General features: G+C 42.9%; 1 protein-coding gene across 5 annotated transcripts in view; it reads right to left on the bottom strand.

The window, feature by feature from the left end:
* Positions 1-3,794: 3,794 nt before the first annotated feature.
* Positions 3,795-27,300, bottom strand: part of INPP4A (inositol polyphosphate-4-phosphatase type I A) — a 146,562-nt gene continuing 123,056 nt past the window's right edge. For 2 of the 5 annotated variants that reach the window (XM_082244965.1, XM_082244968.1), the window contains 5 exons: positions 23,571-23,711; positions 21,747-21,844; positions 20,931-21,043; positions 17,882-18,036; positions 3,795-4,493 (listed from right to left, as the gene is read on the bottom strand). In XM_082244965.1, the coding sequence (XP_082101091.1) occupies positions 4,361-4,493; positions 17,882-18,036; positions 20,931-21,043; positions 21,747-21,844; positions 23,571-23,711 (640 nt within the window). In that variant the 3' untranslated portion in view covers positions 3,795-4,360. Of the gene's footprint in view, positions 4,494-12,780; positions 13,846-17,881; positions 18,037-20,930; positions 21,044-21,746; positions 21,845-23,570; positions 23,712-27,300 lie in introns of those variants that run through there. The other 3 variants (XM_082244964.1, XM_082244967.1, XM_082244966.1) reach the window with 3 other exon arrangements.

The raw sequence follows: 27,300 nt of genomic DNA, 5'->3' as shown, positions 1-27,300 counted from the left end.
CAATTGACAGGAAATAAAAAGCATCACTTAAGCCCCGTACACACGTACCGATTGTCGGCCGTAAATATTCGGCCGGCGACCGTTCGGCCAATTGTAGGCTTGTTGTATGATGCTTCCGACAGCCGACAGCGCATTTTCGGCCGAACAGAGTCTATCGTGCAGGCATTAAAATTTTTGTTGGCCAACACCAGAACGGCCAATTGTTCGCCAGTCAGTACAGATTTCGGCCGTCAGACAGCAGATTAGCAAGACTGGGCATGCTCAGAAAAGAAAAAAAAGACAAGGAAAGTTAACCATCACATGACATCACTTCTGCAGTCGGCTGTTGTTGGCCGACAAAATTCGTGTGCAGTCTTTTGCAGTTTTCAACAGACACGACAGCCCTGGACAAAAGACGGCCGATCGTTCGGCCGACGATCAGTACGTGTGTACGGGGCTTAAAACATCAAATGATTCAAGGCCAGGCCGTTACCCATTTTCCTTGAATCCCAACAAAATTGGAAGGGATACTGCTGACCAAGCAAACAACATCTTTAAAAGAGGAGAATCATGAGGATTCTAAAGCACTGGCCACAAGTATATTTTTACTTACATATACATACACAGTGCAATAAGACAATAAATGTTTTTTTTTTTTTTTTCTAAGGCCCACTCTATAAATATAATCCTATTTGATATAGATTCCTTTTATTATTATTTGGCGAACAACATAATTCACAGATTTGATATCATTTTACGTTTTTAGTTCTACAAAACTGACTGGGAGTTTGCTAGCTAATGATAATGACTTTGGTTGACTAAATGGGAAAATAGTTTATCTATATATTCACACACACACACACACACACACACACACACACACACACTCAACTGAACATGCATTGTAGGACTGTGAGAAGTCAATAGCCTTCATTACATTGAACAGACTCAAAAGGATGAGAAAAACACAGCAGTGCTATCAATTCTTTCAGTTTGGGGTCTCCAGCTTCTACAATATCAAAAGTGGATGCCATAATCTAACTCAATAACAAAGTTGTATACATTTTAAATTGTTGCATAATAAATTTGCATGTCTTCAGCCTAATTTTTTTTTATTTTTTTTTAATTAAAATGAAATTAAAAAAACAAACAGAAAAAAAAAAATTGCTTCATTAATCCCAATATATGAATGAGCAACATATAAACGTTTTCCTATAACGGAGTATTTTTCATGTTAAAACATTATTGAAGTGGGGGGGGGGGGGGAAACAGAGGAAAGGGGGGATCTACGAAAACTGGTGCACACATAATCTGGTGCATTTGTGCATAGTAACCTATCAGCTTCTACCAGCAGCTTGTTTAATTAAGTTTTGCCAATAAAACCTAGAAGCTGATCAGTTACCATGCACAGCTGCACTAGATTCTGTGTGCATCAGTTTTAGTAAATTCCCCACCTTTTTTCCTCTGGTATGCATTAACATCTTTAACATTGACCTAATAATAATATAATATATTAGGTCTTGTTTAGATAATACATGCTATAAACCTGTTAGTAGCAGGTAAAAAAAAAAAAAAAAAAAAATCAGCCTAATATCATGGTTTTTCCTCTTGCACTTGGCTGAGAAGTGACACAATTTTAAAATCCTTATGAAGATCTAAAACACATTGTCTCATTTTATACTCATACTAGCATTCTGATTATTTGCTATTGATTAGCTATTGTTTACAGAACATATAAGCTCTGACATGTTGTGGGCAGTATTAATGGCAAAAAAGGTATCCTAACTAGGCAATATAATAATCAGGTTGAGAGACAAATGCAATATTACCAAGACAATAACAAAATGATGGGAGGGCATACATGGAAAGAGATTTTCCCTAATCCCTTAAGTGATTATAAAGCCATTTTTTTTACAAACCAAAATAACAAACATGTTCTACTTATCTGCTCTGTGCAATAGTTTTGCACAGAGCAGCCCCGATACTCCTTTTCTGAGGTCCCCTGCCTTCGCTTCAGGCCCCTCCTCTTCGGCGAGTGCCCCCAGGGAAAGCCACTTTCCCTGGGGGCACCTATGCAGCTCACTCCCGAGCCACCCAATCTGTCTATTGACACAGACTGGGTGACTCAGCCCCACCCTGCTATCATGACATTTGATTGACAGCAGCAGGAGCCAATGTCTGCCGCTGCTATCTACCTGCCCAATAAGGAGGGAGATTGCGGCAAGAGCCGCTCCTCTCCTGCATGTTGCTAAATGAGATCGGGCTCAAGTGAAAATAAGAAGGGGGGCTCCTGCAGGTTTTTTTGTACCTTAGTGCATAGAACCTCAAGGCTTTAGAACTACTTTAAACCCACTACAATCTTATTTGTGACTCTTGACCAATAATTATTAGTGCTTCTAATTGACAGAAACATTCCTCGTCTCCTTTTCCTCGCATATATTGTATTTAGCCTTCACTGGTTTCTCCAACCTCTCCCCATCTAAATTCATCAACATGTTAATAAGAAAGAAAACCTTTCCATTTTCTTTTATCCCTTATATTTTTAGACCCTGTGACATCACCACTAGGTCCCTTTTTTCTCTATATAATGGAAGGCTGGCAGGGTGCTGTACATAGCTTCCTGAAAACAGTAAGCTGTGGATATGCCCAAATGTGATGCTGAGCTTCCATGATTGAAATAAGGGAAATCCAATGAAAAGGGTGGCCTTGGACTGGGAGGTTGAGGAGGAAAGTGCTATATAATGCTGGACTTCTTTCCAATCAGGAAATTAAGTGGGCTCTAGCTGACTTGCTGTAATTTAGAATATACAACTAATAATTTACGATCATAAAAAAAAATAGTTTTATGGACACCATTACTACTATTACCTCAACAGATTTAAAATTCATACTGTTAGGCTTCTTCATCATGACAATGAAGTTCACCAACATATTTTTAAAATGATCATTCAAAATTTGAGTTATCTAACAAATGTTACGTCTAATTTAAATTTTTTTATGGTTTTATTAATGGCTAACAGCACAACATTTTACTGCTCCTATGTCTGTTATATACTGTTAAATATATTAATTAAAAAAAAAACACTCATTTTCATTTGCTTGTTGCAAGACAATTTGGAGGGATCAATGGGGCATTTTCTACTTTATAGCTAAGAGCCAAGAAATATTCAGATTTTCAGTGTTATTGCAATTGTGACGATCAAACATTTTAAAGCTGAACTCTAGGTATATAAAATCAAGATGCAATAATGCAGCTCTAACTATAATAAAGAAAATGGTGTCACCTTACTGTGCTGTATAGCAGAGGGCTGTTTGAATCTTGGAACTGGATGGATAGAAATACACATTCTAAGGCAGGCAAAACAGAACCTTTATATGTATTTCACATGTGTATTTATCTGTTTGTCTGGAGCTTAATTTTAAGAAGAAAAAAAAAAATGTTGCATGACTGTTGAAGGTGAGGTGTTAGAGCAGTAGTTAGCTGGACTTACATGTGCCATGGTCTTACAAACCCATTATTAGGCAATCGCACATATATAGGGGAATTTTACTTTTACAGGCCAATCCAAAACCAAGGAAAGGGGGAGGGGGTAATAGGATCATTTGCAAAATTTTAGTGCACAAAAAAAGAAAGTGCTCCCTAACGTCTGTACAGTATGTAGATGACACTTGTGATAAGTATTTCGTTCATAGCATTTATGAGTTATTCCATCCATCTTTTAAGTGGGCGCTTTAGAAAACAGAAGTTAATGCGCTAAACTACTATTGAGCATTGATTAAAATTAACTGCCTTTCAAAAAATTTGGAACAACTTGTGTGGAAAAACGGAAGAAGTCAATTCCTTCTTAATTACAGTATGTTTAATATAACCTTAAATAAGAACTACATTTCATTCAAGTTACTTAAAACACATAAAAACTTTGGGCCTCATGTACAAAAGCAACCTTATTTTTCTTAGTCCGCTAAAAGCAATAAGAGCACACTCTATTACACACTTTCATACATGAGGCCATATTCGTTAGATTCACTGTATTATACTGCTGCAGTCCAAACATGCTATGTGTTACTTGTTCCTTAACTGCAGGCAACATCAATGGGGAGTTACTAAAACTGTGTGCAAAGGCAGCCAATAGATTTCTCCCACTCGTTCAAACTCTTTAGGAAAGTCAGTAACAAGCTTGTATTCAAGTGTTCAGTTCCTAAGCAGCCTTGGTGAGAAGTCAAACTAATGTTGTACCACATGATCCTTTAGTGCATGCTCAGTTTATGCAGGCATTGTCTCCAAAAACATAAAAAGAAAATAAGTCATATATATGCATGAATTCATTCGTATTTACAGAGGGAGGTTGTATGGGAAACCCCAGGAATCATTTAGGAGACCCTAAGTTTCCACTTTTCCATACGTTCCTTCAGGAGGCCTGTAATGCTTTGGGAAAGCCTTCAGCTGCAGACTGCTAAATGCATATTTGCGACATCCCACGTTCTTCATGGTGTTTTCCCGGCGACAGCCCTCACTGGGGAGAAAACAAGCAGAAAAAGTAAACTAAAACCGGGAAAACAGTGAAAATGTGGGCAAAAACAGACACTTAAAGCAAACTATGAATGCTAAAGGATGCAGATGCATGTTAATAGTGTGGTATGTGCAGACCAGCTTTACAAGCAGGATTGTTTTATTTTTGTGGAATAAAAAGCTTTACGTATTGCATTTTATGTTCACATATAAAGCATGATAAGAGCAAGGTAAAATGGAATTTTTGACTTACCGTAAAATCCATTTCTCTGATGTTCATTGACAGGCACAGCTCCTGTCATTCTTGACTATAGGGTTATGCTGCTCCCTACAGGAGTAGGACACTAGGCAGCTAAAACTTCTGGCTACACCCATGGGCAGTCCCAGGGGGTATACTCTCTCTTCCTGCTATAGTCACTCAGTTTTGTTACAAGCAGTGTCAGGAGAATTATAACTCCACAGAGGGGTGGGTGCTGTGTCTGTCAATGATCATCAGAAAAATGGATTTTACAGTAAGTCAAAAATCCCATTTTCTTATTCGTTCATTGACGGACACAGCTCCTGTCATTCTTGACCATTGAGACGTCCAAAAGCAGTGTTTAACATGAGGAGTGGGAAACAGCAAACAATTCCCAAGGCTAAACAGTGGCCAACCAGGCAACAGGGGCTCAACCAAAACAACTGGTGCCCACCTGAAAAAACTATAAACCCTCAAAGAGGATCAGGTCCTCTTAAACAGCAGCCTGCAGAACCTTGCAGCCAAAGGAAGCATCCGCAAATGCCAACATATCCACTTTATAAAACTTTGTAAAAGTGTGCACCGAAAACCAGGTGGCCGCCCTGCAAACCTGCGTCACTGACACCTGATGACGGAAAGCCCAGGAGGCACTAAGCACCCTAGTAGAGTGTGCCTTGACAGGGAAAGAAGGAACCTGACCCCTGCTGGAATAGGCCTGAACCACCGTCTGTGTGATCCATCAGGAAATGGCCGCAGAGGAAGCGGGCAACCCTTTGCGAGGTCGATCCTTAAGCACAAATACAGAGTCTGACTTCCTAAAAGCTGCCAGGTACACCCTAATAGCCTGGACCACATCCAAGGCATTCAAGGCAATTTCCTTTGGATGTTTAGGCCTGGGACACAGGGAAGGCAACACTAGGTCTTCATTCAAATGAAAGTCAGAGACCACCTTAGGAAGGAATGACGGACAGGGGTTAAGCGCCACCCACATAAGGTGAATGACAGGATAACGCGGCCAGTTCCGACACCCTGCAATGCAGAGAGAGAGCCACCAAAAAGGCCACCGTCTGGGACAGCATAAGCAGGGGAATCTCCCAAATATTTTCAAAGGGAGGCTTCTGTAGAGCGGAAAGCCCCAAATTAAGATCCAAAGGCGGCAATGAAGCCTGCACTGGAGGAATCAAATGTTAGACAACCTGAAGAAAAAAGTACACACCTGGGAATGTGTGGCCAAAGGTCATTGGAAAAAGACCACCAAGGCTGATACCTGGTCCTTGATGGTACTCCTGGCCAATTTCTGTTCAACTCCCAGATAAAGGAAGGTTAGGGTCCGAGCCACGAGAAGGAGCGAGGATGAACCTCAAGAGACCCACACGCGCAATGTACGTCTTCCACTTACGATGGTAGATCTTCCTAGAAGTAGATTTCCTAGCTTTTAACAACGTAGGAATCCCCGACCCAGACAAACCTCTATCCTTAAGCACCTGGCGTTCAACAGCCAAGCTTTCAAAGTCAGCGACTGTAAAGCAGGATGGTCCTTGGGACAGCATTTCCTCCCTCAGAGGAAGCTTCCAAGGAATGTTGGCGACCAACCACATTAGATCAGCGTACCAAGCTCGGTGACGCCAGTCCGGAGTCATAGGAGTCTGGGCAGAAGCTTGAAGCTTGAGAGAAGGGAAGGCGTAGATCAGATGATACTGACCCCACTGGGCCACCAGCACGTTTGTGGCGTCCACCAGTGGATCCCTTGACCGAGCCACAAACCTCTGCACCTTTCTGTTGAGCCAAGATGCCAACAGATCTACCTCCAGGGTGCCCTACCGGAGGCACAGCTGATGTAACACCGCTGGATGAAGGGACCACTCCCCTTGGTCCAACGCCTGCCGACTGAGGTAATCTGCCTGCCAATTTTCCACCCCGGGAATGTGTACAGCGGAGAGGGTTCAAACGAACCATTCTGCCCACCTTATAAATGCCGGCTATCTCCAGAGCCGCCAGGGCACTTGTGCCCACTTTGTGATTTACATAAACCATGGCATTGTCCGATTGAATGTGAACTGGGAATCCCTGGAGACGATCCGTCCAATGATCCAGACACAGTCTGATCGCTCAGAGTTCAAAGACATTAATCGGTAGTCTGGACTCTTCCAGCATTCAGATCCCCTGAGCAGAATGCTTGCCGAGGAGGTCTCCTCAGCTGGACAGGCTGGCATCCATGGTGACCAGCCGAAGCGCCGGAGAGCGAAGCCACCACATCAGGGATCACTTTGTTCCCTGACTCAGCCGGATCCAATTGTCCAGAGACTGCGGAGTCTTGTCCCACTTGGTCAGAATTTCTCCCTTTGCAGGGACCTCGTATGGAATTGTGCAAACAGAACCACCTTGAAGGTACAATCAGGACCAGCACCCACATGCAAGTCCAGAGGGATGACCATTTGTTGGACAGCAGGAGGTGAATTGCAGTCTGCAATTCCTGGAGTTTGTCCAGAGGAAGGAGCACTCTGGCTACAGCCGAGTCCAGAGTCAAGGCCCAAATAGTCCAGCTTTGTGGACGGAACCAGGGCAGACTTCTGAAAATTCAGAAGCCAGCCGAACTCCCGCAGAGTTGGTAGTTTGATCTCCAGGTTCTCCACCAAAGTAGGCGAAGATTCCGCTCGCAGAAGGAGATCGTCCAAGTAACCCAGTACTGCGATCCCCGTTGGCGTAGCAAGGCTAGCACCGGAGCCAACACTTTTGTGAAGACCCGAGTAACGGAGGCAAGACCAAAGGGTAATGCCACAAACTGATAATGCTCCTTTTCCACAGCAAAGCAAAGAAAACGCTGGTAACTGGCAGATATTGGAATGTGAAGATACGCATCTTTGAAATCTATAGAGGCGAGGAAATCCCCCTTATGCAGGGATGCCACCACCATTCAAACTGACTCCATTCTGAACTTCTTTACCTGCACAAAGCAGTATAGCACCTTGAGGTTCAGGATTGGATGCGCTTTGCCTTCCTTCCTGGGGACTGTGAACAGGTTTGAGTAAAAACCCTGAAAACGTTCCGAAATCTGAACAGGGACAATCATACCTTAAAGGAACAGGTCTTGTACTGCCCCCAAACAGACACCGTAACTGGTCTGGAGACAGGCGCAGTTTGGAAAGAAAAAACCTTGCCGGAGGACAAGAGCGAAACTCGATCTTGTAGCCGGACCAAATGACTTTGTGGACCCACTTGTCTTGTACAAGGGAAGTCCACAGGTCTGCAAAGCAGCGAAGGCACCCCCCCCCCACCCCCGATATGGGTGAGGGCGCACCTTCATGCAGAAGGAGCCTTGTCCGCGGGTCTGGAGAAGCCCGCTCTCTGCTTGCCAGACCAGGCTCATTTGGATCCGCCAAAGGAGGCCCTGAACAGCTTCCAGCCCTTGTCAATCGACCCTGAGGGACGAAAAAAGGAAGAACGGTTCCTTGCCCTTACAAGACTGTGGAAGAAAGGTATTCTTCCCCCCCCCCCCGTGAGACCTTTAATGATGTCATCCAGGGTAGCTCCAAACAGGCGATCTCCTTGAAAGAAAAGATCAGTCAAGGCCTTCATAGAAGTCTGGTCCACAGACCAGCATTTGAGCCAAAAGACACACCAAAGGACCACAGCCAAAACAGAGGCAAACCATCAGGGGAGCCGCATCAAAGAGGCATCACAGATAAACTGCAGCCCCTGGTCAGCTGGTCCCCCAGCTTAGCAAAGGCAGGGGGGAGCTGTTCTCCCTCCAGGTCACGGCGTAGGAGCTTAGTCCACTCGGTCAGAGTTTGCGACACCAGGGCAATGGTAAATACCGGCCTCATTGCCGAACCAACTAAGGTGTACATCGTGTGAACCACAGCCTCCGCCTGCCGGTCAGCTGGGTCCTTAAAGGCCGGGGACTCTTCAACCAGAATCATGGTTGCCTTGTTTAATCTGGAAACCGGAGGGTCCACCACCGGTGGCACAGTCCACTTCTTAAGAAAGGACTCCTCATAGGAGTAACGCCTAGTAAAACGCTTAGGAACCCCACAGGGATGCTTTGGGCGTCCCCACTCTATAGCGATAATGCTGTCAAAATAGGCGGGAAAAGGAAACCCCTTTGCCGCTCTGGATGGCTTGAAAATGCAAAAGGGTACCTGCGACTCCATTGCAGCTTCAGCTGCGTCCTCCATCTTGAGGGTCCCACGTACAGATACAATCAGTGCATCAACCAGCGCCTTTTCGTGCGCAGTCACAGACGTGGAGAAATCCTCCTCACTATCAGAGGATTTCAGGTGCATGGTCGCAGACCCAGAAGGGTGACCCACGTCTGCCGAATCAGATTCAGGATCTGATGAGACAGATGAGGCAGGGGGAAGGCAGGGGGGCGCTTCTTGCTAGCCGGTCGCCCGCAAGCTGTCTCCACCCGGGACACAAGGGACTCCAGGACCGCCGTCAGTGCATGGATGAATGGTTGGGACCCAGGGGGCCCTGCAGCCTCAGAGGGGATCAGGTGGGGAGACATGCTCCAAAGACTCCATGAGTCACCAGGGGGACCCCACAAAAAAGTGTAATGTACTGCAAAAGGGAAAATCCTCACCGCGCTGGCAGCACCACCCGGTCGCCAAGCATAAGGCACACACAGAGCGATCCGCAGGAGAGACAGAGAGAGAACCCCACCAAACTCATTACCCGCCGGCAAAGGCACCTGCAATCACCAGAAGAATCTGCACTGCACGTGCGGCGATCAGGAAGCTAAATGGTCCAGGACTCAGAACCAGGGGATAAGGAGGGGCTTCCACCGCCGAAATCACCACCCATAGGGCTCCACTGTCATGGCCACCGCTATTTGCAATGGCAAACCACAAGAAAATGGCCGCCAGACTACACAAACATGGCCACCATGTATAGGAATACATAGGCTACAATAAAATGGTGGCACCACGAGGCATACAGGGACCCAAAATTGCGAGACCAGGCCTCAGGACAGATCCAGACAGGATGGGGGGCCCTGGCAGGAGCCCCCACCAGGTACAACCCCCCCGCACAATCGAACGTCCAGTCACCGGCACCCCCACGGCACGGCCCCCTTTCCTAGTTAGCGCCCTGCCCCCACCCCAGGAAAATGGCCAGACCACCAAATAAAAATACATCCCCAGCGTATGCGGTGGGGGGACAGGATGCGAGACTTGGCGGGGGGTGAGTGCGGGAAGGAGGGAACTCGGGGGTCCGACCATCCCACGGAAAGGCCCACATCCACTCCAAAACCCTCCAGAGGTAGAGGGGGGCAGCTACTCACCATACCTGGAACCAGGTGGGCACTGCTCCTTCTCTCCATCGAAATGGGGGGCTGTCAGCCAGAAGGAACGCTGCGACTCAGGCCGAGGCCAGGTTGTATGCGACCTCGTGAGACATTAAACTCGCAGGGCCAGCCCCCATTCACTGACGATATGTCGCGGCCGACCTAGCGCAGAGCTGAGGCCTGCGCACGCTCACTGGAAGTAGATTATCCAGCCAGTCGCCCAGTCCGGCAGTTGATAGATCTCACAGTACATCTCAAATCCAGGAGGAAAAAATTTCCCATCTAAAAAATGTTTCCAGGACCAAAGATCCCAACAAGGAACTAGGTCCTTACTCCTGACTAGGCAGAAAAAACCTGAGTGACTATAGCAGGAAGAGGGAGTATACCCCCCCTGAGACTGCCCATGGGGGTAGCCAGACGTTTTTTCTGCCTAGTGTCCTACTCCTGTAGGGGGCAGCATAACCCAATGGTCAAGAATGACAGGAGTTGTGTCCGTCAATGAACGAAAGAGAAATCAGCTTTGCTATACTGTACCTGAGAAGTAAAATAATAAAAGCACAGACCCAAAAACAATTATTAAAAAGACTGGATGTATCACATGGGTCATGGAAAAAAAAAAAAAAACATACTCTGCCCCTGGCTTTTGTAACCTTTGGTGTACTACTTGTGACCTAGTTAATTGATTAAGCACCATAGAATAGGTATACAAACATAGTTGGACTTATTTAGGATACATCTTTGGCCTCCTCCTAACGGTACTTCTTAGTAAACTCTAGACAATCATATTTTAAGGACAACATTACACAGTTATTGCAATAGAACTAACCTCTAAAATGTTTCCTGGCAGTGAAGAGCTGGCTGTCTGTGGCCTGGAGGACACAGCTGTATGGCCCATGACACTGTGCTTAATGTAATGGGATTATGAGAGATAATACAGAAGTAGTAACTATTGTCGCCAAAAAAGTACAGTCTTATTGCAGTGGAAGCCACCTCAAAATTATTGCCCAGGAGGCGATGGAAGCAGCACTGACAGAAGGGTTTGGTGCATGATGGGGCTTAAGGAGCATGATACAATCAGAAAAATGCTTGTAGAAGTAGCAGACTCTAACATATGGAGCACGTTTAATAGACATATATGTACTATTGAAAAAAACAATCAAATTGCAGGCTTGGTATGCTGACGTAATATTTCCATTTTAGCTGAAACCAGCTGATTGCCATAATAATACTAATGCTGTTTAAGTAACAGTGGTATGACTAAATCATTAAAAAATACTTACCACTGATTCTGACCTTAGAATATTTAAAAAATACGGAAGCATATACAGTAAGAAACCAGTCACAATACATACAGTCAGAAGCACCTATGGGTGTCTTGCCCACAGTTAGAGGTTACAAAATGGCAGATATAGATTTCAGAGTAAGGGCAGTTAGTGGAAAACACAGCAGTGAATTTAATTTTTATGTGCAATTTAGGCAATTTGGAAACCACATTATTAAAATGTTTTAAGTGTGGTTTCAGTTTTTTTTCTGCATCTAGAAGATTTTTATGTGTACAAGCCCAGTTTGCAAAAGCAAAATACTACAATGCTACTACCAAACAATTATTTTCCGCTACTTTTCTTCCATCCAAGCCCTAGTTCAGAATAATAGGTTGTTTCCTCTGTCCACAGATGCAGTACCCTGCCACAAGAGAGGCCAACCCACTACAGAGCATCAAAATTCATGGTATCTACAAGAACTGGCCAAAGAGGGAGTTTCCACTCCACACCTAATTTAAGGATTCAGCCTACTTATGTTCTTTATTCATATATAATTATGCATCCATTGATTAGAATAAACAAGCAGCAGGATAGCCACTTCTCCATTCTTCATTGAGTCAAACAAGTAGGCAACATGATGGCTATGTGGTTAGCACTCTCGCATTGTAAATTTAGTGGGATATGTTTAATTCTTTTTAGGGACATTAACTGCATGGAGTTTTCATAGGACTCCTCCTGTGCTCTTATTTCCACCCCAAAACCTACTAGCATTTAATCAAGTTGGTCCTTGTGTTTATGTAGCGGATTGTACTGAGGACTGTAGACCAGGGAGTAGGGACCAATAGTTTACATAAAGTGATGTACAATATATTAGTACATGAATAAGTAAACCAATAACATTTAAATCCTTGTGCATAAAAGTTTTAGTCAGTCATAGCTACTTCTCAGATTCTCCTTTTCAACAGGAAAAAAATGAAAAAAATTTAGTAGGATGCTACAAACAACTGATCATCCTTCTGAGAGTTTTAGGCATGAAACCTAGTGTTGCACAATAACACATAAACATTAAATTTCAGAGTTTTCACTAATAGATCACCCTTACCCTATGCATCTTTTAAGACATCAAAAAAGCTCCTCTGACCAGCATATGTTCATGCTGTTTAGCGCATGAAAATAACATTAACAGCAGACTCAGATAATTTAACATGGGGGGCATGACTATTTCATCATATGTTGGCTGCAGTGATGGTATTTTATCAAGGTGTATCTATCGTTACATTTACTAGAGAGATTAAAATACAAGACTATTCTGCTGGATGGTAACAATATGTGTGATACATATGGTCTACTATATCACAGAAGTCAGTGAATATCATGCACATAAAATCCCAGTACAGTAAACTTTATTATCAGAGCTTTCAAAAGCTCAATTTAGTACAACTGCTGCATACTGTACATGAATAAACCCACCACAGCCACCAATCCCATAAAATGTAAACTCGTGACAGATTTTTTATGTTTTTGCCCCATTTATTTTACATAGAGTTAAAATAAAGTATTTGAAATGTCTGAAAACATGACTAACTTTGGCATATTAAAGAACAACGGAAGCATAATACATCACAGGCTGTAATAATCATTCAGTTCTGTGCAAAAGGCACTTTTTTTGGACCATACCACTGCCCCATCATCCATGTCAACACCAAAAGGTTTCACAATGGATTCCTCGTGAGGCTGTACTAAACCTCAAAATAGCGAAGATGCCCCATGTAGTGGTGCATTTACAATGGTGTGCAGACTTTCCTGCAGGTTAGTCTAGGAACTATTGTTGGAAAAGGAATGCAGGAGGCAGGTAGGAAGATCAGTTTGATTTTTCGCTTTAAAAAAGTTACATAAAAATACTTCTTAAACAGCATGCATCTGAGGGTGATTCAATCACTGTAGAGTTCAGTTGGTTTAAATGTGTTCTAAAGCAATTACACAGCCATTAAAGGCCCTAAAAACAAAAAATAAGCGTCTATGCTTTGGATAGCAGACATGAGTCATTGTATTCCCCATGTCACATAAAATGTGTAATGGCAACAGCAGGTGCAATTCAAAATCCAACAGAATAGTGTTATCTGTTGGTACGTAAGCTTCATAGTGATAGTTGCATGTATTGCATTTGCATGATTTAAATACAGAGCAGCATCAAGACATGAGGTATGTAGTCATGAGCAAGCTATATATACACAAAAACGGTTTGCTCCATTCCACTGAGCTGTACCAGACTCCAAATGTAAAATAGTAAGGCATAGATCTAGGACACAGCTCAATTATTTATCTTGAATGTCCCTTTCCCTGTCCCCAGGGAGGGTCACATTTCCAGGTATACACATCTCTGCCCAGTCTTCATTTGCAACGAAATCTGGCCACCAAGTATGCTACGCTGAGGAAGAGCCACACTATAAGTAAGTTAGGGCTTAGCGCTAGCAAAGGGACAGAGTAAAGGAGGCTGGGGTCCAGCCTGAAATCTTGGATCGGAACCAAGCCACTCAAGTTCTTCTGGGTGACTAATTCTCGCGTTCCAATGCTGTGAAGAGGATAACGTTCGGGAGGGGGGGGGGGGGGGCAGCAAAATAAAAAAGGATTATGGGAATTAAATTAAAATCAGAAACATACAGTGAAGAAAATAAAGAAGCAGGAGGGAGGACGCAACACAAAGAGAACAAGTTAGAAATGGACAGTATATTTGTAGGACACGGATAAAAGGTGAAGTAAAATAAGATTAGCAGATTAAAAAAAGGAGAGAAAAGAGAGAACAGAAAGAGAAAAAAAAAAAACATAAGAAAAAAGCATTGTAAACTAGTGAAGAGTAAAAGAAACAGACTTCTGGTAGGCTTTCATGTTTGATCTAGTTGTGACAGCCACTAGTCCATGCTACCATGCATCAACATGCTGCAAAGCAGTGGCAATCTGAAATGCAAGCGGACCATGAACAACCTTTACAGGATTTGACCCTTTCAGCTTTTAAGTTTACATTTTATATTACCATGTTAGTAAATTATATGGACTGGAGAGTTCATGAGATACAGGTGATAACGGCAGAGATATCAAGCTAAAAAACAAAAACGATTTTTATGAGGGAATACACACTAATCAAAAAGGACTCACTGCCACACTTCCTGGCTAGGTTTAATTTAGGCAGGGCTACACATTAAATATTACAAGAGACCTAACCCCCCCCCCCCCCAATACCTTCTATTTTAACTACCCTGTAGAAGGAAGATACTTATACTTGCCTATTCTCAGGGCGCTCCAGCCCGGTCACATGATCGGCTCCCAGAGAGAGGAGGGACAGCTGACAATGGAAACTCCATGCTCTGCTCTGTGAAGTGGTTTTGCACAGAGCAGCCCAGATCCTTCTCTTCCAGGTTCCCTCTTCAGTTCTTCTGGCTCCTCCCTCCTGCCAGGGTGCCCCCACAGCAAGCAGCTTGCTATGGGGGCACCCAAACCAAGTCACAGCTCTGTGTGTCCATTCAGAGCCGTGGCTTGCCCCTTTTCGCTTCTCAGTGGCTGACTGACTTTGACTGACAGCAGCAGGAGCCAATGGTGCCACATTGCTTTCTCAGCCAATGAGGAAGGGAATCCAGGGCAGCCGAGACACTGCTGCAACATCGATTGATCTACATGGGGCTCAGGTAAGTACTAGGGGGGCTGAGGAGGGCTGCTGCCCACAGACTTTGTTATCGTAATGCATAGAATGCATTAAGATAAAACACCTTCTGCCTTTACAACCACTTTAATGCTCAAGTATCAGGGCACAAGCTGTAAGTTGGGAGCATGAAATTGTCCAGTATGTCTTGGTATACTGACGCCTTAAGAGTTCCCTTCACTGGAACTAATGAGCCAAGACCTACCCCTAAAAAATATTGCATACCATAATCCTTCCTCCACCAGATGATTTGGACCAGTGCACAAAACAAGGTCCATAAAGACACGGATTAGCGAGTTTGGGGTGGAGGAACTTGACTATCCTGCACAGAGTCTTGGTCTCAACCCGACAGCACACCTTTGGGATAAATTAGAGCATAGACTGCAAGCCAGAACTTCTCTCCAACATCCGTGCCTGACCTCACACATTTGCTTCTACACGAATAGTCAAACATTCCCATAGACACACTCCTAAACCTTGTGGGCAGCCTTCCCAGAAGAGGTGAAGCGGTTATAGCTGCAAAGGGTTCAACTCAATATTGAACCCTACAAACTAATACTGGGATGCCATTAAGGTTCATGTGTGTGTAAAGGCAGGAATCCCAATACTTTTGACAACAGACTGCCACTCCTTCCTACTATCTTCTTTTCCTATCTTAGTACCCTGGTCTAAACTACCCTGTTTCCTTCCTTCCTCATCTCTCCCTGCTCTCTTTTTGTTGATATAGAAATAAAAGGCACTTTGTCTTAGCAAAATACAATCCGCAACGTCTTTTTCCTCTCAATTCAATGGTGATGGCCTTTTTTCATTGACTAAATCGGCCACCTCTGTTAAGCATATATGTTACCTTGTTGTCAATGTTGGATGTTTATGACCTTAACCACTTTGCCGCTGCTCACTAGAGCTCTACTGCGGCAAAGTGGCTCTTGTAGGTCTGACGACGTAGACCTACGTCGGCAGACACTCCCCCTTCTCGGCGGTGCGCACGCGCCGCCGGAGGCTCGCTCCCGCTGTATTCAGTCACAGCGGGAGTCGGGCCAGGGGAGGAGCAGCGGCGATTGCCGCTGCTCTTCCCCGATCGTCGGGGAATCGAGTCTGGAGATCCGCCCGCTTGTGTAAACAAAGCGGGCGGATCTCCTAAGTGACAGGCAGGGTCAGATTGCAGGGTTCAGCATAGCTGAACATGCGATCTGTGCCTGTGTCACTCAGTCACCTCCCCCCACACGTCAGTAAGCACCAGGCATACATTAACCCCTGCCTCTCCAATAAAATTAACCCCTTCCCTGCCAGTGTCATTTTTTACAGTAACAGGGCATATTTATAGCACTGATTACTGTAGGAATGTCACTGGTAACCCCAAAAGTGTCAAAAATGTCAGTCAAGGGTCCGATCTGTCTGCAGCAATGTCGCAGTCCCGCAAAAAAAAAAAAAAAAAAAAAAAACACAGATCGCCGCCATTACTCGTTAAAAAAAAAACCCACCAAAAACAACAGAAATCTTTCCCTTAGTTAGTAAATGCAATAACTTTTGCGCAAACCAATCAAAATTCGCTTATTGCAATTTTTTTTACCAAAAATATGTAGCAGAAAACAAATTGGCCTAAAATGATAAAAAAAATTGATTTTTACATTTTTTTTGGGGGGGGGATTTCATTTAAAAAAATGTGAAAAATAGTTATTTTCTCAAAATTGTCGCTCTTTTTTTGTTTATAGCGCAAAAAGTAAAAATCGCACAGATGCTCAAATACCACCAAAAGAAAGCTCTGTTTGTGGGAAAAAAAGGACGTACATTTCGTTTGGATACAGCGTCGCACGACCGCGCAATTGTCAGTTAAATTCGCACAGTGCCGAATCGCAAAAAGTGGCCCAGACGCAAGACAGCAAAATCCTCCGGTGGTAAAGTGGTTAAAAGCTCTGCTACCAATGCCAAAGATGTACTGTAACTTATCTGTGTTCCCTAATTTAAAGGTAATTTGAAGGAAATGTGTCTGTACTAAAACTAGGAAAGGGTCAAATAAAAGAACGAAACAGAAAGGGTAAGATGAAACTGAAAATGAGGATGAAAACAGACACATAAAAGACAACGCAGAGGAGAACAAGCTGGGAGGGGGGGGAGGGGGCATCTTTAAATTACAAAGGGGGAAAGGCTGCAGACTGGTATCATATCCTTCCATGTGGAAAGTATAGTGCAGGGTTAGATGTCAATGCTATGTTTACGCGAGCACATTAAAAAGGAAATAAAAAGCTACTTTTATTAATTCTATATTTTTATTCCACAGCTGCTTCTGCACATAGAACATTGATGCAGGAACATTATATCAACAAAGTGAGATGGCAAGGGGAGGCAAAGTCGTGACAAACATTCAAACATTATAAGCGCTCTGACAAGGAGCTGGGATGTTTAGAAGCAGAAGTAGGCAAACTATGGCTCCTGAATTGTTCAATGACCTCTTCCAGCACCCTTGGCTGGCTGTCAGTCCCACACCACCTAGAAACAATAGGTTGCCTACCCATGCTCCAATGTATAGCTGCGGGTGAACTAGCATAATCTGCAGATGCGTTCCCAATCATAGTAATGGCTGCAGTCTTTGTAGGACATATAGAAATGTTTTCTTACAGATTTCATCAGTGCAGCCAGACTGTGATCACAATTGCATTTTGCAACTCCTCTAAGGTCAGGATTCCTAAAATTTTAACCTAACCTAAAAAGAGTCAGACCAAAATGTAATTTTTATTACTTCTCTATAGAATACAAATACGAGTTTTGCAGAAAAATGCCATCCAGCAATATTCATAAAAACCTAGTGCACAATCTTTATTTTCTTGGAGTAATTATTTCTTTTTTTGGGAAGCCCACATCTGTAGCTCATCCAGTTCTTGTACTTAAGCATTAATAAACAACAAGCTTTTCTTACCTTCTCATACAGTCCAAAGCTTGTGTAAAGACCTGTGGGGCCATCCCATGTTCATGTTGCAAAATTAGGCATTGCTCCAGTGTCACTGACATAGCAGTACGATCCTTGGCACTTTTACAGCTTGTAAACCGGACTCCATTGAGTCGTCGACATATCTGGTTAAGGATAATGGATAATGAATATACAATTCAAAAGACATAACAAACGGAACACTAAAAAACTGAGCAAACAAGGGAGGTCCTCCGATTTTTACTATACGGTTTAAAGCGACTGTGCGAAAATTGCAATATAGTGCTGAAATCGAGGGTACAAATGATCAGAAAATATATATATGGTATAGTAGGTGCATACTAAAGTGCTATAGTGCGAATAAACCAAGTTAAAGGGGCTAGTTTGGAACCATAAAATTAGATAAATAAATCAAATTGTGAATAGGTCCATAACAGAGAATTAATTGATCAAATGATTAAAGGAGTCCATTAGAAAAAGTCCAAAAAAAGTGAGCTATAGTGGCAATTCCCTCCGTGGGTGATTTCTTATATATGTAGTGCTCCAATTGTTTAAGTGCCGAGCGTGGAGGCGGTGCTCCCCTCTTAATCCCAATTGCTCCCGCACTCACCAGATAGTGGCACCCCTACAGGGGTAATCGGCATATAGAAACCAGATAGACTATCCAATCACAGGGCGTTTGTATAAGCTGGTCCTTTTAGTGCCGGTTCTTGGAGCCGTATGGAAATCATATGTCACATATACTCATAGGGAACATATCCAGGGCATCATAGGGAAAAAGAGCCTCATATGGTGATGTATTGCTTAAAAAGGTTATCCTTTATTCAAATATTAGAAACGTACTCACATTAAGGCAAATAAGATAGGCGAACAGGTACCGCTTGACGCGTTTCATCATCAATGACGTCTTCAGAAGCTTCTGAAGACGTCATTGATGACGAAACGCGTCAAGCGTAATTACGTCACTTCCGCATCGTTGGAACGCAGATCCGGTGGTTGGCTAACCCAGCGTCCCGGAAGCCACCGCCAGAGAGGGTCTTGCGGTCCCTACGGTACCTGTTCGCCTATCTTATTTGCCTAAATGTGAGTAGGTTTCTAATATTTGAATAAAGGATAACCTTTTTAAGCAATACATCACTATATGAGGCTCTTTTTCCCTATGATGCCCTGGATATGTTCCCTATGAGTATATGTGACATATGATTTCCATACGGCTCCAAGAACCGGCACTAAAAGGACCAGCTTATACAAACGCCCTGTGATTGGATAGTCTATCTGGTTTCTATATGCCGATTACCCCTGTAGGGGTGCCACTATCTGGTTAATGCAGGAGCAATTGGGATTAAGAGGGGAGCACCGCCTCCACGCTCGGCACTTAAACAATTGGAGCACTACATATATAAGAAATCACCCACGGAGGGAATTACCACTATAGCTCACCTTTTTTTGGACTTTTTCTAATGGACTCCTTTAATCATTTGATCAATTCATTCTCTGTTATGGACCTATTCACAATTTGATTTATTTATCTAATTTTATGGTTCCAAACTAGCACCTTTAACTTGGTTTATTCGCACTATAGCACTTTAGTATGCACCTACTATACCATATATATATATTTTCTGATCATTTGTACCCTCGATTTCAGCACTATATTGCAATTTCAGTATTTTGGATTTTCTTATATTAATTGCACTATTTATTAATTATTTATTAATTTTTTATTATACATTTTTTAGCAGTACAATAATCAATTTCGTTGGCCTAAGGGCCCTACTTTTGGTTTTTAGTATTTTTCACCATAAATAATTTATATACACACGAACACACAGTTTTGGTGTGCGCACTGGGATCGCACCACTGCACTTTATTTGTATAACATTTTTATATATATATATATATATATATATATATATATATATATATATATATATATATATGTATACTAATTTGAGATTACACTACTGTATATTGCACTGTTAATTTTATTTACAGCACCCCATTTATACCTTTAAAATATCTCCTACACATAGCTTTTAACCTTTCATACATTATTTTAGGCAGCGCCAATTACCTCATTTCTTTCTTACCAATAATTGGTAAAGGGACTCTAATGGTATTGATCTCTTGCTGTCCCATGTAATGCATCCTCAGCTTCTCTCTCCTGTAGCATATCTCCAATTCTTTAACCACATATGTAGCATATGGCAGTCGCCTTTAAAATTTCTTATACTGAATATTATGTGTGGACCATTGATGAGGTCAGGGGCTGCCGTTGAGGCCCCCTGTACCTCGTATGTCGACTACCTGAGGTTTAAACTTAGATTTGAAAGTATAATATTATGACCACAACTATGCAGGTTTTTTAAATTAGCCCCTACACTTCAGGAGAGATTTACTAAAGCTGGTGCACACAGAATCTAGAGCAGCTGTGCATAATAATCATTTAGCTTCTATAGGTTTTAGCCCTCTTTCACATTGGAGGTGGGATTGAAATTGTGCGAGTTAAGATGAACTTGCACGATTTCAAACCAGCATTTCAGTGTGAGTTAAGGGGCGATTTGAATGACATCTGTGCAGGTTCATGCACAGATGTCTATTGAAATCTCCCTCGAAGTCGCTAAAAGAAGTGCAGGAACTACTTTTGGAAATCGGTGCAGCGAGGCAAAGTCAGCATCGCACAGATTGGGACAGTGCCGTTGCTGCCAATAGGCTGCAATATGGCATGATCGCACTGATGTGAATGGGGGCTTATTGTCAAAGCTTAACTGAACAAACTGAAGTTAGAAGCTGATTGGTTACTATGCACAGCTGCACCAGATTCTGTGTGCACCAGTTCTAGTAAATCTCCCCGCGTCTATGTGCCAAAAATCAGGCATTCTAGGTCCAGATGGCTTAATCTAAATTTGTTATAAAGACGCATACAGAGCAGTCACAGGTGATAAACTCATATATGGTATACAGTATTTCTTGGAAAAAAAAAAAAAACTCTAATGGTCACCCACAGTACTCCAATATATTGTAAAATGTTGTTCAATACCTCAGCAGCTTGCCAAAGGATGTCAACATTTTTATTTTTTCGTGCATGAACATTCTGTCCTAGGAACCTGAGCAGCTCAGGAAGACATGTTTGACTCCGAGACCGAGGGAGACCTAAAAAGAATAAATGGGAAGAAGCCAGATTTTAAAATAGGACCAAATTTGAGAATCACTAGATACAAAACATCACAAATATCTTGTTAGTAAAAGAGTGAACAATGACTTGCAGTAACCAAATCTTATCTTTTATCAGTACAGAGTAGTCCAGACAATGAAAGTCAACTTCTGATTTGTTCCTATGGCTAAAGTGGGGTACACACTAGTAGAAAATCTGCCGAAAATTCCCATCCGAGGTAAAATCGTACGATTTTCGGCTAGTGTGTACACAACTTTCAGCAGGCGATGCCGACATTTTCAATGAAAAAAAAACGGAGGGACAAACACCAAAATTTTTATCGTCCGTCCCCAGCACGACCAATTTTTGTTTAATGTGTATGCAGTACATCCGTGAAAAAGCGGATACGAAAGACCACGCATGATCTGAAGTTGCTGACGACCCGGAAGTCTAGGAACAAACGTACCAAAAAAAAAAAAAAAAACGGACGAGAAATTTTGTGAACATAATGCACTGTCAACTAAAAACGGTTATGACCGCTGAGCATGAGAGAGAAAAGTGGGAGGATATTTTGTCCGATTTTCGTCAAGTGTGTACGAGCCTTAACTGCACCTTGCATACAGCAAAATGTAACCAATATCCCACAATTAGGGGGGGAAGAAAATTAGTAGAACATTTACACAATTGATAAGTAAAACTTACAGTCTTCTGGTAAGACTTCTTTGAACTGCTCATAGTATGAATTAAGTCGCACCAAGCTCTCAATGTTTATGACTTCCTGCAGGGATGTGTCTCCAAACCTGCAACCATCATAGAAAATATAAGTTCAGATGAGTGAAATGCAAGTATACCACTTAGCCAAATTAATGTAAATAAGTAGCAATTTTTGAAGTGTACAGGAAAAATGGTTATAGCTCATAATTGGAGCTCCAGGAGCAGAGTGCGCCATAAGCACTCCCTTTCAAGGTTAGATCTTCTAGCAGTTGTTAAATCGGTTCCGCTGGACAATTTTTTTTTTTTTGGACCTACAACGTAAAGGCATAATGTGCTAGTATGCATTGCATACTAGCACATTATGTTAAACTTACCTCAAAATAAATGAAGCTCTTCCAGCGCTGAGAAGTCAGCACTGTAGGGGCTCCCATCTTCACCAATCTTGCTTCCGGGTTCGCAGACGGGGCTCTGAAGAAACGGCACGGGCAGCCGTTCCTTCAGAGGGCATGCACCAGTGAGGTCATTGGCTGGGTGTAAACTAAGTACCTCCTAAACAGTGCATGTTTAGAAGATATTTACAGTACCTATAGGTAAGCCTTATTACAGGCTTACCTATAGGTAAAAGTTAAAAGATAAAAGTTTACTTCCTCTTTAATGACAGCTAGGGCTGCAACTTTACGCAAAACAACAAAACAATAGGCAGGTGGGTTTGAAGGTTCAATGCCAGCAAACTGCACCTCAGTTTCTTTTTAATGTATCAAAAAAAATCCTCTTGCAGTGAGGCTACCCCCACACTGCAAGGCTTTAATGCTCATTTAGGTCTAGGGCAGTGGTCTTCAAACTGTGGGCCAGGGGATGGGATGCGGCCCTTTGCTTGTCTTTAGTAGGCCCTTGGGACACTATTCCTCCCACTATTCCTCCTACACCAACAATGGGGACATAATTCCTGTCACTAATACCAATAATAGGGCACTATTCCTACCACTGACCCAAACCATGGGGCACTATTCTTCCCACTAACACCAATGATGGGACATTATTTCTCTCACTGACACAAACTGCAGGGCTCTATTCTTACCACTAACACCAATGAGGCGGCACTCTTCCTTCCCCTGATACCACCAATGGGACACTATTCCTCCCAATGACACCAATGATGGGGCACTATTCCTCCCACTGTGACCAATGATTGGGCATTTTTTTTCTCCCATTGATGCCAGGGCATTTTTTTGCTCCCAACGGCCACAGTCCAGCCCTGTCAAAGTCTGTAGGACAGTAATCTGGTCCTTTGCTCATAAAGTTTGGAGACCCCTGGTCTAGAGGATGGGAAAATCCATTTTACTTACCCGGTCCTCTGCTGCTGGCTCCAGGACCATTTGCACTACTTCCTCAAACATCCAGGTTGTATATGAGGGCACTGAGGGTAGGGGAGCGACAGGCTGCTGCAGCTGTCTGTGAATCTGCTGTGGGGAGTGCGCATGGAGCATGGCTTGCCAGGTGCTATGTGTTTAAATGCATACACACAGCTTAGCTCCTATAACTTACAGTTACACTGAATAAAAGAAGTCCACAGCACTAACCGTTCAATTATTACTACAATGTTCCAATAAAAAACTGAATTGAAAGGTGACAGAATTAATATTTCCTGCTGTTTCAAAGGTTTACTATCCTGCTTTATTAAAGTGCATGCGAAGGACCAAAGTGCACTCGAAGCAGCACATGTCAAGGTCTCTTATTTTCATTTTTTTATAATAAAATCTGTTGGAAGTAAAATATATGCTGTGCATTCATTGTTTTAGTATATGACCTTACTTTTCCGCCAGTGTCTGCTGTTCATTAATCCCCACATTAAACAGGACTGGCTGGACCCTGAGCAGCATCCCACTTTGAATTTCACGAGGAAGAACATCAAACAAAGCGCTTGGTAGAGGAATTCGCACATTAAATCCATCCCTACAGGAAAAAAAAAAAAGAATAAGACAGATTTAAAAAATGTCTTGGGGTTACTATAAAAAACATCTTTTGGAAGAGATTGAGTGCTCTGCCAATACTCATGAGAAAGAGCAGAACAGATACCAGCTGCATCAGAAAAATACTTTAAACAGCTCCTTCCATACACAATTATTATACAAGTATGTGAAAGAAAAGCTTATTACAGGAACTGCATGTTACAGCTTCATAGATGCCCCATCTTTTCCAATCTCCATGAAACCATTATTATGTACACACAAGTGCGGACGTGGAGATGAATATTCTGTACAAAGTGTTCATTATCAGTCAAATCTTTAGTAATGTACCAAAGTTTTAAAGTAGGCATAAGGCCAAACCTTCAGTTTAAATCAGCTAAATACATTTGAGGTGCATTAACCACTTGCCCTCTGGAAGATTTAGCCCCTTTGATGACTAGGCCATTTTTTGCTATATGGCACTGCATTACTTTAACTGACAATTGCACGGTCATGCAACGCTGTACACAAATTAAATTTGTCACTTTTTTCCCACAACTAGAGCCTTCTGTTGGAGGTATTTGAACACTTCTGTTTTTTTTTTTTTTTTGCACTAGAAACAAAAAAAGATTGACAATTTAAGAATAAAAAAATATATATATTTTTTTCCTTTCTGCTATAAAAATGCACCCAATTAAGAAAACCGAAAACATTAAAATTACTTTATACATTTTTTAAATTTAGGCCAATTTGTATTATGCTACATATTTTTGGTAAAAAAAAAAAAAATTTCCTACAGCTTATCTGTAAAATACTTTTCTTGGTGTACATCACGGGACACAGAGCAGCCATATTTATTCCTATCTTGGTTATACGCCACCTATAGCTGAATGGACACTGGCAACCAACAAGACAGGAAGTCCCCCTCTATAAAACCCCTCCCATACAGGTAGTACCTCCATTTTGTAGCAAGCAATAAATATCCCAGACAAGAGTGGAGGGACCTCTGTGTCCCGTGATGTACTCCAAGAAAAGGATTTTACAGGTAAGCTGTAGGAAAAAAAAAAATCTGTTTTTCTTTATCGTACATCACGGAACACAGAGCATTCAAATTCATTACTGTCTGGGACATCCCAAAGCAATGCACTTGAGGGGAGAGGGACACTATATGAAAAAACCACCATCAGACTGAAAAGATCTACATAGCTGCCTGCAGCACACTGCGGACAAATGAAGACTCCTCCTGGGTCCTCACATCCACTTGATAGAATATAGTGAACGTATGTACTGAAGACCAAGTAGCGGCCCTGCAAATCTGAGCTATAGAAGGTTGATGGCGAACTGTCCAAGAGGCACCTACTCTTCTGGTAGAGTGTGCCTTTACTGGAAAAGGTGGAACCTTCGCCTTTTAAACCATACACCGACAGATAATAACCTGGCAAATCCATTGAGAAATTGTCGACTTAGATGCTGCCTGCCTTTTCCTGGGCCCTTCTGGCAGCACAAACAAAAGGTCGGTCTTACAAATCTGAGCTGACATCTTCAAATTGACGTTAAATGCACGTACTACATTGAGAGAAAGTAACAACTTTTTCTCTGCTGTTTGAGGATTTAGAAAGGAAGTCAGGCAGTACAATGTTCTGATTCAAATGAAAAATGGACACCACCTTGTGATGTAAAATCAAAAAAGGCTCCTTACAAGAAAGAGCCGCTAACTTTGATACTCTTCTGGCTGAAGTTACTGCAACCAAAAAGACTAACTTTCTGGTCAAAAGAACCAGAGGAATATGCCAAATGGGCTCAAAAGTTTGTTTCTGTAGAACTGCCAGAACTGAATTTAAATCCCAAGGACACAACAGTGGCCTCACTGGCGGAAGCATATGTAGCACCACTTGAATAAAGGCTCGGACTAAGGAATGTGAAGCAATCGGTCTTTGGAAAAAGACTGATAAGGCTGAAATTTGACCTTTAATAGTGCCTAAGGCTAGTTTCATATCTACCTCTACTTGCAAGAAGGCTAGAGTTCTCTCGATTATATATTTATGAGGATGCCACTTCCTGGCCTCACACCAAGAAATGTAAGACTTCCAGACTCTGTAATAAATGCCTCTAGAGACTGGTTTCCAAGCGTTTATTAGGGTAGAGACCTGTTTATGCAGGGCCAGATATGGCCCCGCTCCCTCAAAATCCAGGCTTTAATAGCCAAGCCGTGAAATTTAGAGACAGCACCCTGTAAAGCAGGGTGGAATATCGGACCCTGAGAGAGCAGGTCCGGGTGCAGTGGGAGAACCCAAGGCCTTCCCACCGCCAACCTTAGAATTTGCGTGTACCAAATCCTTCTGGGCCAGACTGGAGCCACCAGGATTACTGGTTTTCCCTCTTCTTGAATCCTGTGCAGAAGTCGTGGCAGCAGCTAAACCGGAGGAAAGGCATAGATCAGAGAGAACTGCTCCCAGGGAGTCACCAAGGCATCCACTTCGACTGAGAGTGAATCCCTGGCCCTGGACACAAATTTTCTCAACTTGTTGTTGAACCTGGATGCCAACAGATCTACGTCCAGGAACGCCCAGCATTGACAAATAAATGCAAAGATCTTGGGATGTAAGGACCATTTCCCCCAGAAACATCTCAGAAAGTCTGCCTGCCAGTTCTCTATTCCCAGAATGAAAACCGCCGACAGGCATGGAACAAATTCCTCAACAAATTTCTCCCCCTGATGGTTGATATAGGCCACAGCCGTGGCATTGTCGGATTGTACCCTGACGGGGTATCCCCAAAGTCTGGGCGTCCAGTACCCTAATGCCCAACAAACTGCTCGGATTTCCAGGATATTGATGGGGAAGCTTCTTTCTAACCAGGACCATTTCCCTTGGACAGTAGCTTCCTCCAGAACTGCTGCCCAGCCAGAGAGACTGGCATCTGTAGTCACCACGTTCCAGACTACTGGAAGAAAGGATTTCCCTCTCTTCAAATTCCTGGCTACCAACCACCATCTTAGACTCCGACGTACCCTTGGTACTAGAGACATGCGACAATCTAGGGCATGGATCTTTTTGCTGACAGAATGTTGTTTTGTAAAGGTCTGGCATGGAATGGAGCATAAGGAACTGCTTCAAATGAGGACACCATCCTCCCTAGTAACCTCTTGCACAGACGTACAGAAGGATACTTTTTCCCTCTTACGATCCGAACCAGATCCTTCAGGGCTATGAATCTTTCTTGGCGACAAAAATACCTTTGCCTGTACTGTGTCCACAAGGAAACCCAGCTACTCCAGACTCTGAACCAGGTGCAATGCTGACTTTGCCAAGTTCAGAATCCAACCCAGACGTTCTAAGAACTGAACTGCCCGGAGCACATTCTGGCTTAGAGTAGACTATAAGTAATAGATCATCCAGGTATCCTACCACTGCTATCCTATGAGACCTTAAAATAGCCAGTACTGGAAAAGGGTTTTTGTGAACACTCGTGGAGCTGTGGCTAGCCGAAAGGATGAACTGAAAATTATGGTTTTCCACTGCAAAAGCGCAAAAAGCTTTGGGTCTGAAAGATAGGCACATGAAAGTATGCATACTTGAAGTCTATGGATGAAAGTC

Source organism: Pelophylax lessonae, assembly GCF_965119305.1.
Source record: "Pelophylax lessonae genome assembly, chromosome: 2".
Taxonomy (NCBI): Eukaryota; Metazoa; Chordata; class Amphibia; order Anura; family Ranidae; genus Pelophylax; species Pelophylax lessonae.
Note: the sequence above shows the minus strand (reverse complement) of the source record. Positions and strands in the feature narration are given on the sequence as shown.